General features: G+C 39.0%; 1 protein-coding gene across 2 annotated transcripts in view; it reads left to right on the plus strand.

The window, feature by feature from the left end:
- The window catches only part of LOC307143847 (DNA-directed RNA polymerase III subunit RPC4), a 17,861-nt gene continuing 4,493 nt past the window's right edge, over positions 1-13,368 (plus strand). Inside the window, exons 1-7 of one of the 2 annotated variants that reach the window (XM_079845631.1) lie at positions 1-92; positions 426-594; positions 796-842; positions 1,720-1,865; positions 7,377-7,501; positions 7,594-7,696; positions 9,326-9,588. In XM_079845631.1, the coding sequence (XP_079701757.1) occupies positions 427-594; positions 796-842; positions 1,720-1,865; positions 7,377-7,501; positions 7,594-7,696; positions 9,326-9,588 (852 nt within the window). In that variant the 5' untranslated portion in view covers positions 1-92; position 426. Of the gene's footprint in view, positions 93-402; positions 595-795; positions 843-1,719; positions 1,866-7,376; positions 7,502-7,593; positions 7,697-9,325; positions 9,589-13,368 lie in introns of both variants that reach the window. The other variant, XM_079845632.1, reaches the window with a different exon arrangement.

The following is a 13,368-nucleotide window of genomic DNA, read 5'->3' on the forward strand; positions in this document are numbered from 1 at the left end:
GGATCACATGACCCATGATGCTTCTGCAAGGATGTAGCTTTCAGCTGGACGAATATTACAGATATGACTTGAGGCGTTGACACAAATTTCAAGTACGTACCGTCTTTATTTTCACTTATATGTACTCAAAGAAACCGTGTTCACTCCGTCATTGCACATCTTGCAGTGCAAATTATATAACGTGGTATTAATGGCTTTGTTTTGTTAGCTTAGGTTGCTAACAAAATGGAGGCGCGCGCGTCTTTAAATTTAATCTCCGTGACGAGCGCGCAGCAGCTGTGTTTAAATGAGCGTTTGTTTTTATATAACACCCACAACCCTCCGAGACTCTATTTACCATTGTATCAGTCTGAGTACACAGGTATGATGCCCAAAACAAATGTCTTGGGTTGGTGTTTGCAGTAAGTGTCTCTGGGTTTTGGCAGAATGTCTGAACATGGTGATGGGGATGGAGAGGCGAGCTCTTCTGCAGCTTTCAGATCATCATTTGGTGTGGGTAGAGGACTGCCGGGCCGAATAACACTGAGTCCCCCTCCGCCAGGCAGACTGACCACTTTGCGCTCCAGAGATCTGACCCTGGGTGGATATAAAAAGGTTGCACCCTCTAATGTCAATAGTTCAGCATCAATTGTGTTTTTTTCTGCTACTCTCAGCTGTTCTTTCTTTTTTTTCTTTTTTTTCCTTTAGCCGCAAAAGATGTTGCATCAATAGATATTGCTTGTTCAGGTCAAGATTAAAAGAATGCTCATATCTATAAACGTTACACTTGACTCACAGAGTATTTTTCCCCTACAGAAAACCTTTGTACCAAATGTTCACTCTGTTCGCAAAACTAAAGATGAGTAAGTATTTTAGACATCATTATAAACTTTATTTGCAGTACTTGTGTTTGATATTTGAGAGGTAGACATCTTGTAACTACGGCTACATAAAGCTAAAGTGTAAAAAATAGGATTTTGTATTAAAAATACACCTCTCTCTCTCTCTCTCTCTCATATATATATATATATATATATATATATATATATATATATATATATATATATATATATATATATATATATATATATATATATATAGTATCTATAGATAATATAACAATACAACATGAACAATTGATTAAAATAAAATAAACAGATACAGAAAATACAGTTTAGTTTTTTAAATAATATAGAAAAATAAATGAGGATAAAATCAAGTAGCACAATTTGACATCTTTTTATAACAGTCTTAGGTTTAGATCTTATAGATTTATTAAAATGTATATCGAATTTTACGCATTGCATTGATACAAATCCTCAGTGCATCAATATCCTTATGCCCTATTATGCATATGTATGGGTTACACTTAATTTTAAGGTGTCCTTGTTACAATGTAATTATACATTTAAGTACTGAGTAATATTAATTAACTATGTGTACTTACTATATGGGTTAGGAAAAGGTTTGTTGTAGGGTTGGTTGCATGTAATTATGCATAATTTATAGTTATTACAATAGTAACTACATGTAACGTGTAACAAGGACACTGTAAAATACCTATATACAGTACATAATATAACCGACATCTTTTAACATTTTAAGGTAATGATGCAAACACAGTTTTCAATCAGTTCATTGAAACGTTGAACTATCAGAGATTCATTTCACAATATTGACACATCTGCAACTCTCTTTGAAAGTAAAAACGCTGTCTAAGTGAACATTTGTTTTTTGGAGGTTACAGGAGACTCGCACCGCACCAAAGAAAGAGAGAAGAGAGAGGGAAGACAGACAAAGAGAGAGACGGCGACGAGAAAAACCTCAGACTATTCAGTCTCACTCCATCTTTGAGCAGGGTCCTGCAGACACCTACAGGAAACCAGGTAAAGCACACTTTTAAATCACACAATTACTGACATCATATTTGGATTGTAGACCCAGAGGAGAACTGTCCTCCTGGTGTTGCCTGGTTTCTCCCCAAGGCTTTTTTCCCCTATTATCCACCATGAAATTAAGTTTTTAATTTCTTGCCATGAACTGCCATGTTTCCATACAAAGTTGCGAATTTAACTTATGCTCAAAATTGGAATATTGCATAAAAGCGTGCGAAAAAACACAATTTTCATCCATGTGTTCAAGAGAGCTTCTTGGAAATTTGCACAAAATATCTGGCATTTACCTATGACATTCGGTATAAGCCGGGACGTGAGAATGTGACTGCGTACTGTTTATCTCTCTTACCACTTCCCAGTACTGAACCTAGTCTGGAAAATGATGTTGAAGTTGTGGCACTCACCTCTATCTGCATGCAAATCTTGTCCTATTCAAGCCGAGCTGCGCAGACTGTTCACTCCAAAATGGCCAAGTGTGCAAGGGCACTGTTACAGCCAGTATAAGGAGTTAGTTCCGCATGCACAGGGGTGGGATCTCACTCACAGAATGTAAATGCGCATGGCCGCTCGGCTCGGGCAATCATAACGGAGCGGTGCGGAGCAAAGTGAGTGTTTCAACTTTTCAATGAATTCCTATGAAATTTAAGCTTTCATAGGCATGATTTGAAAATGCGCCAGACTGGACACGCGCCATGAATGACTGCCACGCTTACCTCAGCTCTTCGCTCTCGTGATGAATGAAATCTGACTACTGCTGCGTTTGTCCCGTGACTTTCATTCGGCTCACTCACACTTTATTGAAAAGACACTTTCAGTTTTTAATTGTAGTGTTTATTCTCGAACTGAACAAAATTATTTTATTACTATGAAAATCAAAACGACGGTGGAGGCGGTGTCATGGTGGGCAAGTGATAACCAGTAGCCGTGGCTTTGGGAGTGCCCTCATTGGGCAGTGAAGCAAGTGCATTCTGGGAGTTGTTGTCTTTCATTCACATGAGACAAAAATACATTTTCTGTCTTTTCTCAGTCTAGAAGGCACCAAATTCAAAAATAATTTCACATTTCTACTACATAAACGACCCAGTTTAAATACACATTCTTCTTCCCAGCGCTGAAGTGCCCCTTTAAACGAATAAATAAAACAATAATGAAAATGTAGCAAAATTTCAACAGGGCACTATTTTCCATTTTACATTGTGTAAATATATATTTAGGAAGCAAAATATAAACTTGCATTGTATCTGCATAATGGATGTGAATATAATTCATGAAAACTCATTATATACAATCAATAAAAAACAAATATTCCATAACAGAATGTAACCAACTGAGAACATTTCTAGGCAGAACTATGCAGAAAAGACTAGTTTACAGGTTTTCGGAAAGAATGGAGGCATGTGATCAGACAGCGGTTTACGGAGCGCTAGATTGGCTTCGAAAAAAAAACAAAAAACAACTTTGATACGGAGCGTTCTATGGGCCTCATTCATGAAACGTTAGTAAATATATGAATTCCAAATAGGGGTGTAACGATTCATCTACTACATCGATGTATCGATTTATATTCCTATGATCTAACTACATCGATCTGTGCTCGGCAAGTTGGCCTTCCGGACGACATATATCGATCTAACATCATTTTAAAAGGTAATCAATCGATTGTATCGATAATAGGAAATAACGCATTGGATTTAAGCACGTCAGACTTTATATGGATGTTTTTTCTTAGCACTTTTAATGATAAAGGTGTTAAACGTTACTCAATTCAGTCTGCCTATCTGTGACATCATCGCCACGCACCAGCAGCAGCGCTAAGAAAACAAAACATAGCATGGCGTATGGCAGAGGAGAAGCCAACGAGCGAGAAATTATCAAGTCACCAGGAGAAAGAGCTGCCTGTACTTTCAACCCTTGCTAAATGTTACCTGTGCATTCCTGGCACCAGTGTGCCAGCAGAGCGAGTTTTTAGTACTGCTGGCGACATAGTGAACGCACAGGGAAGTGTTCTGCGGTCAGATCATGTTGATCAGTTGATATTTTTGAAAAAAAAATCTGTAGAGTCATTGAAGAGTAGTTGGTTACATTTTATCTTTTGTTAAATATTGTTTGTTTATTAAACTGAGAGTAGTAGCAGGTTCAGCCAGTTTATTCAACCTGAAGAAATGTTGGTTGCATTAATATTGTATTTGTCTTATTTTAAAGGGGTGGTAAACCACGATTTCACTATTCTAACTTTAGCTAGCGTGTAATGTTGCTGCTTGAGCATAAACAACATCTGCAAAGTTACAACGTTCAAAGTTTAAAGCAAAGGGAGATATTTGCTTTTAAAGAAATCAGTTTCTAAGAACTACAGCAAACGGCCAGTAGGCGACTACACACATTCCTCCAGGGTTGGTGACATCACCAGGCTCAATATTTACATAAACCCCTCCTCCGAGAATATGAAATAAGGGGGGGTGAGGCCATTTTGTATCGCGGCGCTGTTGTGGTATAGTTAGGCTGGAGTGTTGTTGCCGCGATGCCGAGGAAACGCTGTTATTTTCATCCGGATTGCAGGTCTGGGGTACTTGCTCTGTTCAGCCTTCCTTGGGACAGGGGTGCGTTGCAGAGCGTTTAACATACAGCATGTTATATGCACGTGTGTTTGAGTCAGCGGGGAATCAGGCGCGCGCAGGGCTCCCTGCAGAGGAGATCTAACATCTAAGCACATCTAACAGAGGAAAACATCCACCGTCTTCGCGATTTCAATGCCAGATTTGCACAACGTCAGCTGCGTGAAAAAAACACTGCCGGTGCGTGGATGCACGACGCGCGCGCTGCACATTTCACGGAGGACAACACAAACTTCCACAAACTTCGCGAGTTCAATACAGGATATGCACAACGGCTTGTCCTGAAAGCTGGATTTACAAACAGAAGCTGTTTACGGGCCACAACCTGTAAGTCTGATTTATTTTTCATCGATGTGTTTTCCTGTAATAGGTTGTAGCAAGGAAGTAAACAGATGACAACACTGTTCTGCAAACCAGTCTGTTAAATGCTCATTCATACTTAACGTTATCCGACGAACACCTAACGTTACAAACACTAACGTTAAAATCTCAACAGCGAACCTGGCATTAGTGTAAATGATTCTTTGATTAGAGCTTTTATGTATTGTTTATCTACAGGCATGCTAAACATGGTTCTGTGTGTGATTTGGCTAACTTACTAGTTAAAGCCAGTGCTTAGTGTTCGTTTTGGGTTAGTTCTTGCGACAGATATTTGGCTATAATCGTTCTAAAAATACAAAAGTTAAAGTGCCATTCAGTAGCGATCATTATAGATCCGCAGTCTTTACTCTTGAGGACTGAACAGGTTCTGCTCGATCATCTTCACTAAAATGTTCTGGGTCTGATTCGGGCTCATATGGTTTTATTGACGCCGTTGTTTCTATGACCAAAGCACAGCCTCCGGTAAGGGGCGTGACGTTTCCGACAAACGTACACTAGGCGGTTAGCGAATCACAACACACTGGGCCAGCTAACCAATCAGAGCCCACTGCTTATTTTTGAGGGACTGGCTTCATACAACCCGGAAAGCATCAGACCGTTTTACAAGGAGGGACAGAGCAGTGTAGAATAAAGGTCAAATATATGACAAATAAGGCAATTTTTTTTAAAACGAAGCATGAACACATGTTACAGTGCACCCCACAAACACAATCAAGCCTTCAAAACAATGTGTTTTTCCACCCCTTTAATGTTGAAAAACAACAGCAAAAGTAGCAGGTAAACCTACTATTAATTAAACCTGAAGAGAAGTTATTTGCACTTTATTTTTAATATTAATATTGTAATATTATTATGTTGGAAAACAAAAGCAGAAGTAGCAGGTTAACCTACTGTTGAAATGTTGGTTGCACTTACTGTGCTTTTATTGAAAATGTATTGAATATTGAAAATGGGAGCAGAAAAGGTTAACTTCCTGTTAATTCAACCTAAATTGTTGGTTGCACTTTATTCAAATAAAATTTGAATGCCTTTGCCATTAATTGTTGTTTACTTGTTTGTTTATATCCATAATTAATTTATACCTGATTCCCTTACAAGAAACAACAGGAATCTAGGAAACCTCACCTGCACTGACCAGTATCCAGATATTTATTTCAGTCACACAATTTTTGGCTAAAAAGTTACTGAATCGATTTCAAGTCGCTGAATCGTTTCGGATCGTATCGTTCTAAATTAACCAATATCGTCCTTGAATCGTATCGACAACCTCAAATCGTGATACGAATCGAATCGTTGTTAAAACGAATCGTTACACCCCTAATTCCAAACATGCGTAAATAGGACACGCATGCACGCTCATTCAAAATTAGCATAATCCCCACCCATGAGTTACAACTGCAAATGACGTGTGCAGGAACGCTGTGGAATCTTCTGGACTTCTTTCTCCCAGGTTTGGCTCCAGTATTTTGCATAAATGCTAAAGAGACTAATTGGCCATATGCCTAGTAATAAATATTCAATTATTGTGTGTCCACCAAAGCATTTTTAGCCAGCTAAAAAACACCTGGTGCTCTTCTGAAAACGGCCAGCTGGTGGCGCTTGAAAGCTCTTTCTTTATTTGATACAGAATATCCATGGCAGTAATGTGCTACTAGTATCTCATTTGGAAGAATATTACTGAATATAAAATGCAGTAAAAAGCAGTATTAACTTCTCCATTATTGTCTCCACAGTCGGTGTACAAGTACGATGATTGGTCAGTGTAGTATTTTTCCTGCCCTCCTCCACTGTGATTGGACGGCTGGGTAAAAAGTGACAGTGACGATTACCCAACGTTGAACAGTTAAAAAAAAAAAAAGACGGGGCAAATCAACTCGTGAAATATTATTATGGTACATAGTGCATCAAAATCCAATGTCATCAGTTTGCCTAAATTAGAACACAGAACATTCAAATGTTTTACGCATCATTTACTCGTGGTAGGGAGCAGGTGTACATTTCTTTCGTACCAACTAACATTTAAAAAAAACGAACATATTCGTGAATCTGAAAATTTACGTCAGAGCGGCTTTACGAACGATTTACACACAAATTCGTTCTGCTCGTGTTTCATGAATGAGGCTACTTTTTTGCAGGATTCTTTGACGAATAAAAAGTTAAAAAGTGCCTTTATTTAAAATATAAATCTTTTGTAACAACCTAGCACCTGCTCACCTCTGATTGTTTATATCGTCACAAAATGTAAACTGTATTGTTATTATTTTTATTACCAATCTTTGTATATAAGTATATGCAACTTTGTCCGTGTACATGCTATATATTCATGTTAAGTGATACAGTATATACTATTTAGCAAATCTCAACTGCTTGATTGCTTGTATCGCTATGCAAAAAAAATGAATTGACAGTGACACTTAGTTTGAAGAATTAGTGACTTGTAGTAGTCAAATGAATATTAAATACCAAATCAAATTTCATTAAAGCAATTTTCCTGTGTCTAATTTTGCAGGTAATTGGTGCAGCTCTAACCTGGCTGACTGTGATCCTGCACTTGTCACAAAATGCATTAAAAAGGAAAAGAACAGTACTGAGGACGATGATAACGAAATTTTGAAAAAACTCCAACGAGATGATGTAAGCTGTCACAATGACCCTTTATCATTTGACCCATTTCTTGAAAGGTAATTAATAGTATATTAATGTTTTTTTCTGGTTTAATTGAGCAGTTTTTGGACGATCCTGGATTAAAAAATGATCCTAAGCAAAGACCAATCAGACTTCCACTCCATCAGTCATGTGCCTTTTTGTCAACAGAAACAGCTAGCTCATGTAAGTTACAGTTTATGCCAGCACTCATTTTATGTGTTTTTTTTTATTGCCAGTTAAAGGAACACGGCACTATTTTTGAAAAATAGGCTTATTTTCCTACTCCCCTAGAGTTAAACAGTTGAGTCTTACCGTTTTTGAATCCATTCAGCCGATCTCTGGGCCTGGTGTAGCACTTTTAGCATAGCTTAGCATAGATCATTGAATCTGATTAGACTGTTAGCATATCGCTCAAAAATGACCAAAGACTTTCAATATGTTTCCTATTTAAAACTTGACTCTTCCGTAGTTACATTGTGTACTAAGACCGACGGAAAATGAAAAGTTGCTATTTTCTAGGCCGATGTGGCTGGGAACTATACTCTCATTCCTACATAATAATCAAGAAACTTTGCTGTTGTACCATGGGTGCAGCGGACGCACAGCCCTTGAAAATAGGCTAACTTCCGTAAACATAACAAATGTGACAACCTGCTTGCACAGGCAGCGTGCTAGCTGGGGACTATTTTCAGGCGCTGCGTAATATCATTGCTTCTGCTACACCCATGGTACGGCAGCAAAGTTCCTTGATTATTATGCAGGAATGAGAGTATAGTTCCTAGCCATAACGGCCTAGAAAATCGCAACTTTTCATTTTCCGTTGGTAAAACTCAACTGTTTAAAGGACGCGATTTTGATGCGCAAATAATTCGCACAATGGTTTTATTTTTAGATCAGCTGTTTGTGTAATGAGTGCTTCCACACCGATCGCGAATGTGCTGTGGCGAAAAAACAAAGTACATTTTTTTAACTCTCGCTGCGACAGAAAAGGCTTAAACCAATCACATACAAGGGAAAAAGGTGACGAAATGTCCAGTTGATGTCATTAGCTATTCAATCAACATTAACCTTTGCCAGGTATCGCATTTCCCATGAGATTACAGCTGTAGTTATAGTTACAGCTGTACAGATGCAGCGCTGTTTGCCCACTGTAGGCTACAGACAACGATAACATAACCTTTTGAGTTAAAACCCGTTTATTTTTTTCTAAACCTAATTGTGTCCATGACTATAGAAAGTGAATGCGTTTCCGTCAGTATGACTGTGGCAGTTAAACATTGTGACTCAACTGGAAATAGCTGCTCCGGATCGATTGGTTCCTGAAGTGTGTGTTTGTCTCGTCAGATGCGGTGCTACTGTCTCTGAAGGAGCTCCTCAAATTGTCCCACAGAGAGTAAGTGCGGAACCGGCCATGATAAAGTTTTAGCTTCTGTACAAGATTAGCATACTCCCCTTCAGACTGTTCTTTAAGACGGGGTGCACCCAAAACTTTTTTTCGGTCTTTTAAATCAAATTATAAGCTCGTCTTCACTGGAGGATGAAGTGTCCATGTTTTCTCAGCTGTCGGCGCAAATGTTTTGGAATGTTGGAGCTCTGAAACGTCACAGACGTCGCAAATTCGTGTCGCGGCTGATGTGAATGGTTTTGACGCAAACTATTCACACACGAAATATTCACTTTTCCGCTTCGCTTTTTCGTTACGCATCCAGTGTGAAAGGGCCTTAACTTTAGAGGAGTTAGTGGCGTGTTCCTTTAAAGTGTTTTCATGCTACTTACAGTAAACAAAGATCTGAATCCAAGACATTTTTGCAGTTAAAGAGACAGCATCTGATAATGCACTGAAATCACCCAGAGTTGAGCAGAAATACCCGCTGCCATTAAGGGGAATATCTGCCTTCCCTCAACAACCAACGGTCGGAGAACTTTTCCAGCAACTAAGTGTTTCAGATCAGGAAGAACTACTGTTTATTCAACTTCCTGATACCATACCTGGTCAACCTAAAACCTCAAGCCAAGAGAAAACCAAAAAAAATGACAAAACTGAAGACAAGCGCTCATCACAAATTACAACTCTGGTAAGTTCACGGTTCATATTATGCCAGTTGAAAACTACTTTTCTCGTTTATTTCCACCCACTGCAAATTATACCAACGACGGAAATAAGTGCAGTTACAATAGCAAAATATGTGGGAGAGCGTTGCTATAATGTGTCTATATTGTATTGCAATAGGGAGCACTTCAAAGTTAATACCAAATCAAAACTAGTTAGCACAGTATTTGTAATAGAAAGGATTTAATGACAAAATCTGGTTATGGTTACACTTAAAATAGTTTCAAAATGGATGTATGAGATGATAAACTTTACCATTAATACCATTAATTGTACATAGCATGAATAGAATGTTACCTGAGGGATAGAGAGAGAGAGAGAGAGAGAGAGAGAGAGAGAGAGAGAGAGAGAGAGAGAGAGAGAGAGAGAGAGAAAGAAAGAAAGAGAGAGAGTGGGGGAGAGAGAGAGAGCAAGGAAGAGAAGCCCCAAAGACCTCAAGAGCCAGAGAATAAAAGAGCAAAGAGTAATAGTTCCAATCTTCTTTTATCCCTTTCCCTGACCATGTGACCAAACCAAATGTGAGTTATCCAAAACTGACCAATCAGACCAAACTTCCCCCACTGTAAAGGTGTGGCACCCATTTGGCATACAGGCCTTTCTATTGTCTTCCAGATGGCCCTTCTGATAAGGAATGTGGGTTGACAACAGTAAAGAAAATTTCTTTGTTAAATGTCAAATATCAAATATCTTTGATTATTTTCAATTCCTTCAAAGGGGACCTATTATACCCCTTTATACAAGATTTAAAACTCTGATGTCCCCAGAGTTGTGATGTTTCAGCTCAAAGTAACCCACAGATATTTTTATAGCAAGTTAAAATTGAGCAGAAACTTGCCGTTTTTGTGTGTGTCCCTTTAAATGCAAATGAGCTGGGGCTTCCGGCCCCCTTTCCAGAAGAGGGCAGAGCTTCAAGAGCTCATGCTCCGGCATACACCAATAACAAAAGAGGACAATCTCACACACTGAACATGTCAATAGCTGTGTTCAGTTCGAACCAGAGTCGGACAATGATGCCTACAGACCCAGAGAATATACACTCACCTAAAGGATTATTAGGAACACCTGTTCAATTTCTAATGCAATTATCTAATCAACCAATCACATAGCAGTTGCTTCAATGCATTTAGGGGGGTGGTCCTGGTCAAGACAATCTCCTGAACTCCAAACTGAATGTCAGAATGGGAAAGAAAAGTGATTTAAGCAATTTTGAGCGTGGCATGGTTGTTGGTGCCAGACGGGCCGGTCTGAGTATTTCACAATCTGCTCAGTTACTGGGATTTTCACGCAAAACCATTTCTAGGGTTTACAAAGAATGGTGTGAAAAGGGAAAAGCATCCAGTATGCGGCAGTCCTGTGGGCGAAAATGCCTTGTTGATGCTAGAGGTCAGAGGAGAATGGGCCGACTAATTCAAGCTGATAGAAGAGCAACTTTGACTGAAATAACCACTCGTTACAACTGAGGTATGCAGCAAAGCATTTGTGAAGCCACAACACGCTTAACCTTGAGGCGGATGGGCTACAACAGCAGAAGACCCCACCGGGTACCACCCATTTCCACTACAAATAGGAAAAAGAGGCTACAATTTGCACAAGCTCACCAAAATTGGACAGTTGAAGACTGGAAAATGTTGCCTGGTCTCATGAGTCTCGATTTCTGTTGAGACATTCAGATGATAGAGTCAGAATTTGGCATAAACAGAATGAGAACATTGATCCATCATGCCTTGTTACCACTGTGCAGGCTGGTGGTGGTGGTGTAATGGTGTGGGGGATGTTTTCTTGGCACACTTTAGGCCCCTTAGTGCCAATTGGGCATTGTTTAAATGCCAGGGCCTACCTGAGCATTGTTTCTGACCATGTCCATCCCTTTATGACCACCATGTACCCATCCTCTGATGGCTACTTCCAGCAGGATAATGCACCATGTCACAAAGCTCGAATCATTTCAAATTGGTTTCTTGAACATGACAATGAGTTCACTGTACTAAAATGGCCCCCACAGTCACCAGATCTCAACCCAATAGAGCATCTTTGGGATGTGGTGGAACGGGAGCTTCGTGCCCTGGATGTGCATCCCACAAATCTCCATCAACTGCAAGATGCTATCCAATCAATATGGGCCAACATTTCTAAAGAATGCTTTCAGCACCTTGTTGAATCAATGCTACGTAGAATTGAGGCAGTTCTGAAGGCGAAAGGGGGTAAAACACAGTATTAGTATGGTGTTCCTAATAATCCTTTAGGTGAGTGTGTGCTGCATGGAGATGGAACACCGGTAGAACAAATCTGTTGCTGCGGACCCTGCTCGAATGATGGCCAAAACGTTTATTGTACTTTACACAAAAGATGAATAAACTCTCTCTCTCCTTTGCATTATCATCAACATACACAGCGAATTACACAAAAACACTCGTTACAACCAACAGCCAGTGCTTGAAGTTGAAAAAATGAAGTGCCGGTACTCACCAAAGGGGGCGGGGCTTTGTTTGTTATGAGGGGATTGTTTAGTCAATAATTCAAGAAGGTCCATATTTTAAAGCTCTTTCTAACTTGTACTCAGCCTTAAAACTAATATATAGTTCTTGTAATTGTTTAACTGTAGCATTTGTTACAATAAGGGCACGGCTCCTCATTACAATGCAGGCCAATGTTATCTTTTGTCTTTCTTTTTTTTTTATCTATAGCATTTGTTATGAAAAATAGGCACACAGTTAGAAACTATAGCTACAACATGCCACAGGTGTAATATACATCTTTAGTGAAAAATCTATTCCCTTAACTGATTATCTATTATAAATTCTACAACTAGTCCAAATTTACCACAACAGAACGTGATAAATTCTTGTAAATGTGGTCATCAAAGCTTGCAGGATGATGTCTTCCCCTTTTTATTGGCTGTTTTAGATCATGTTCGACTTTCTCCGTAGTGTTTTACTACATTCTCAATAGAATTCAAATGGGTCGCACATTTTATCATCGGCGTCGCATTGGAACGGCTCGGGCAAATGTTAACACTTTTGGAGCGCGCTGGTGAACGCACCTACAGTGATTTGCGCACCACTTAATTAAACAATTGGGCTTCAGTCACAGTCATATTGCACATACAATCGATCCGTTATAAAAGTGAGAAGTAGTGGTACGCAGGTGTCCTAGGTGTAAGAAAAAGTGCAGGTACGCTTAAGAGTAAAATGTAGAAGTGCCGGTACTGTGAACTGGTTACCGCCCCACTTCGAGCACTGCTAACAGTAAACAAATATATACAGACCATATGACTTTTCAGCTATGACTTTTTATATCACATTTATGTTCACACTCCATGTAAAAGTGAATTTTGCATAATAGTTCCCCTTTAAAAGTAATTAATTCGAATATTGTCTTACTCGTCCAAAAAAGTAACTGATTACTTTTTATGGAAAGTAATGTTTATTACTTTTAATTACTTTTTCTCACCTGGCTGAGGCTCGCTTTTTTTCCTGGCCTTTTTGCAGGCGTTTTTTTCTTCTTTCTTTCATTCAATAATGCATTCGGAAACATAGCCTACTGTAAATAACATACACCTTCATTTTCTTTTAAAAACACATTTAGAATATTATTGTACTCTAACCACATATTTCCTGACCCCTATTGTTATACAAAAGATCTCACATTACGGGTTATATTACCTACTGTTACTTTGTACTTTTTGTCTGTTCCCGCAACATGCCTGAGTGTGCATGTCTAAGTGACAACATGCATTTCTTGCTTA

Source organism: Gobio gobio (assembly GCF_949357685.1).
Source record: "Gobio gobio genome assembly, chromosome: 20".
Taxonomy (NCBI): Eukaryota; Metazoa; Chordata; class Actinopteri; order Cypriniformes; family Gobionidae; genus Gobio; species Gobio gobio.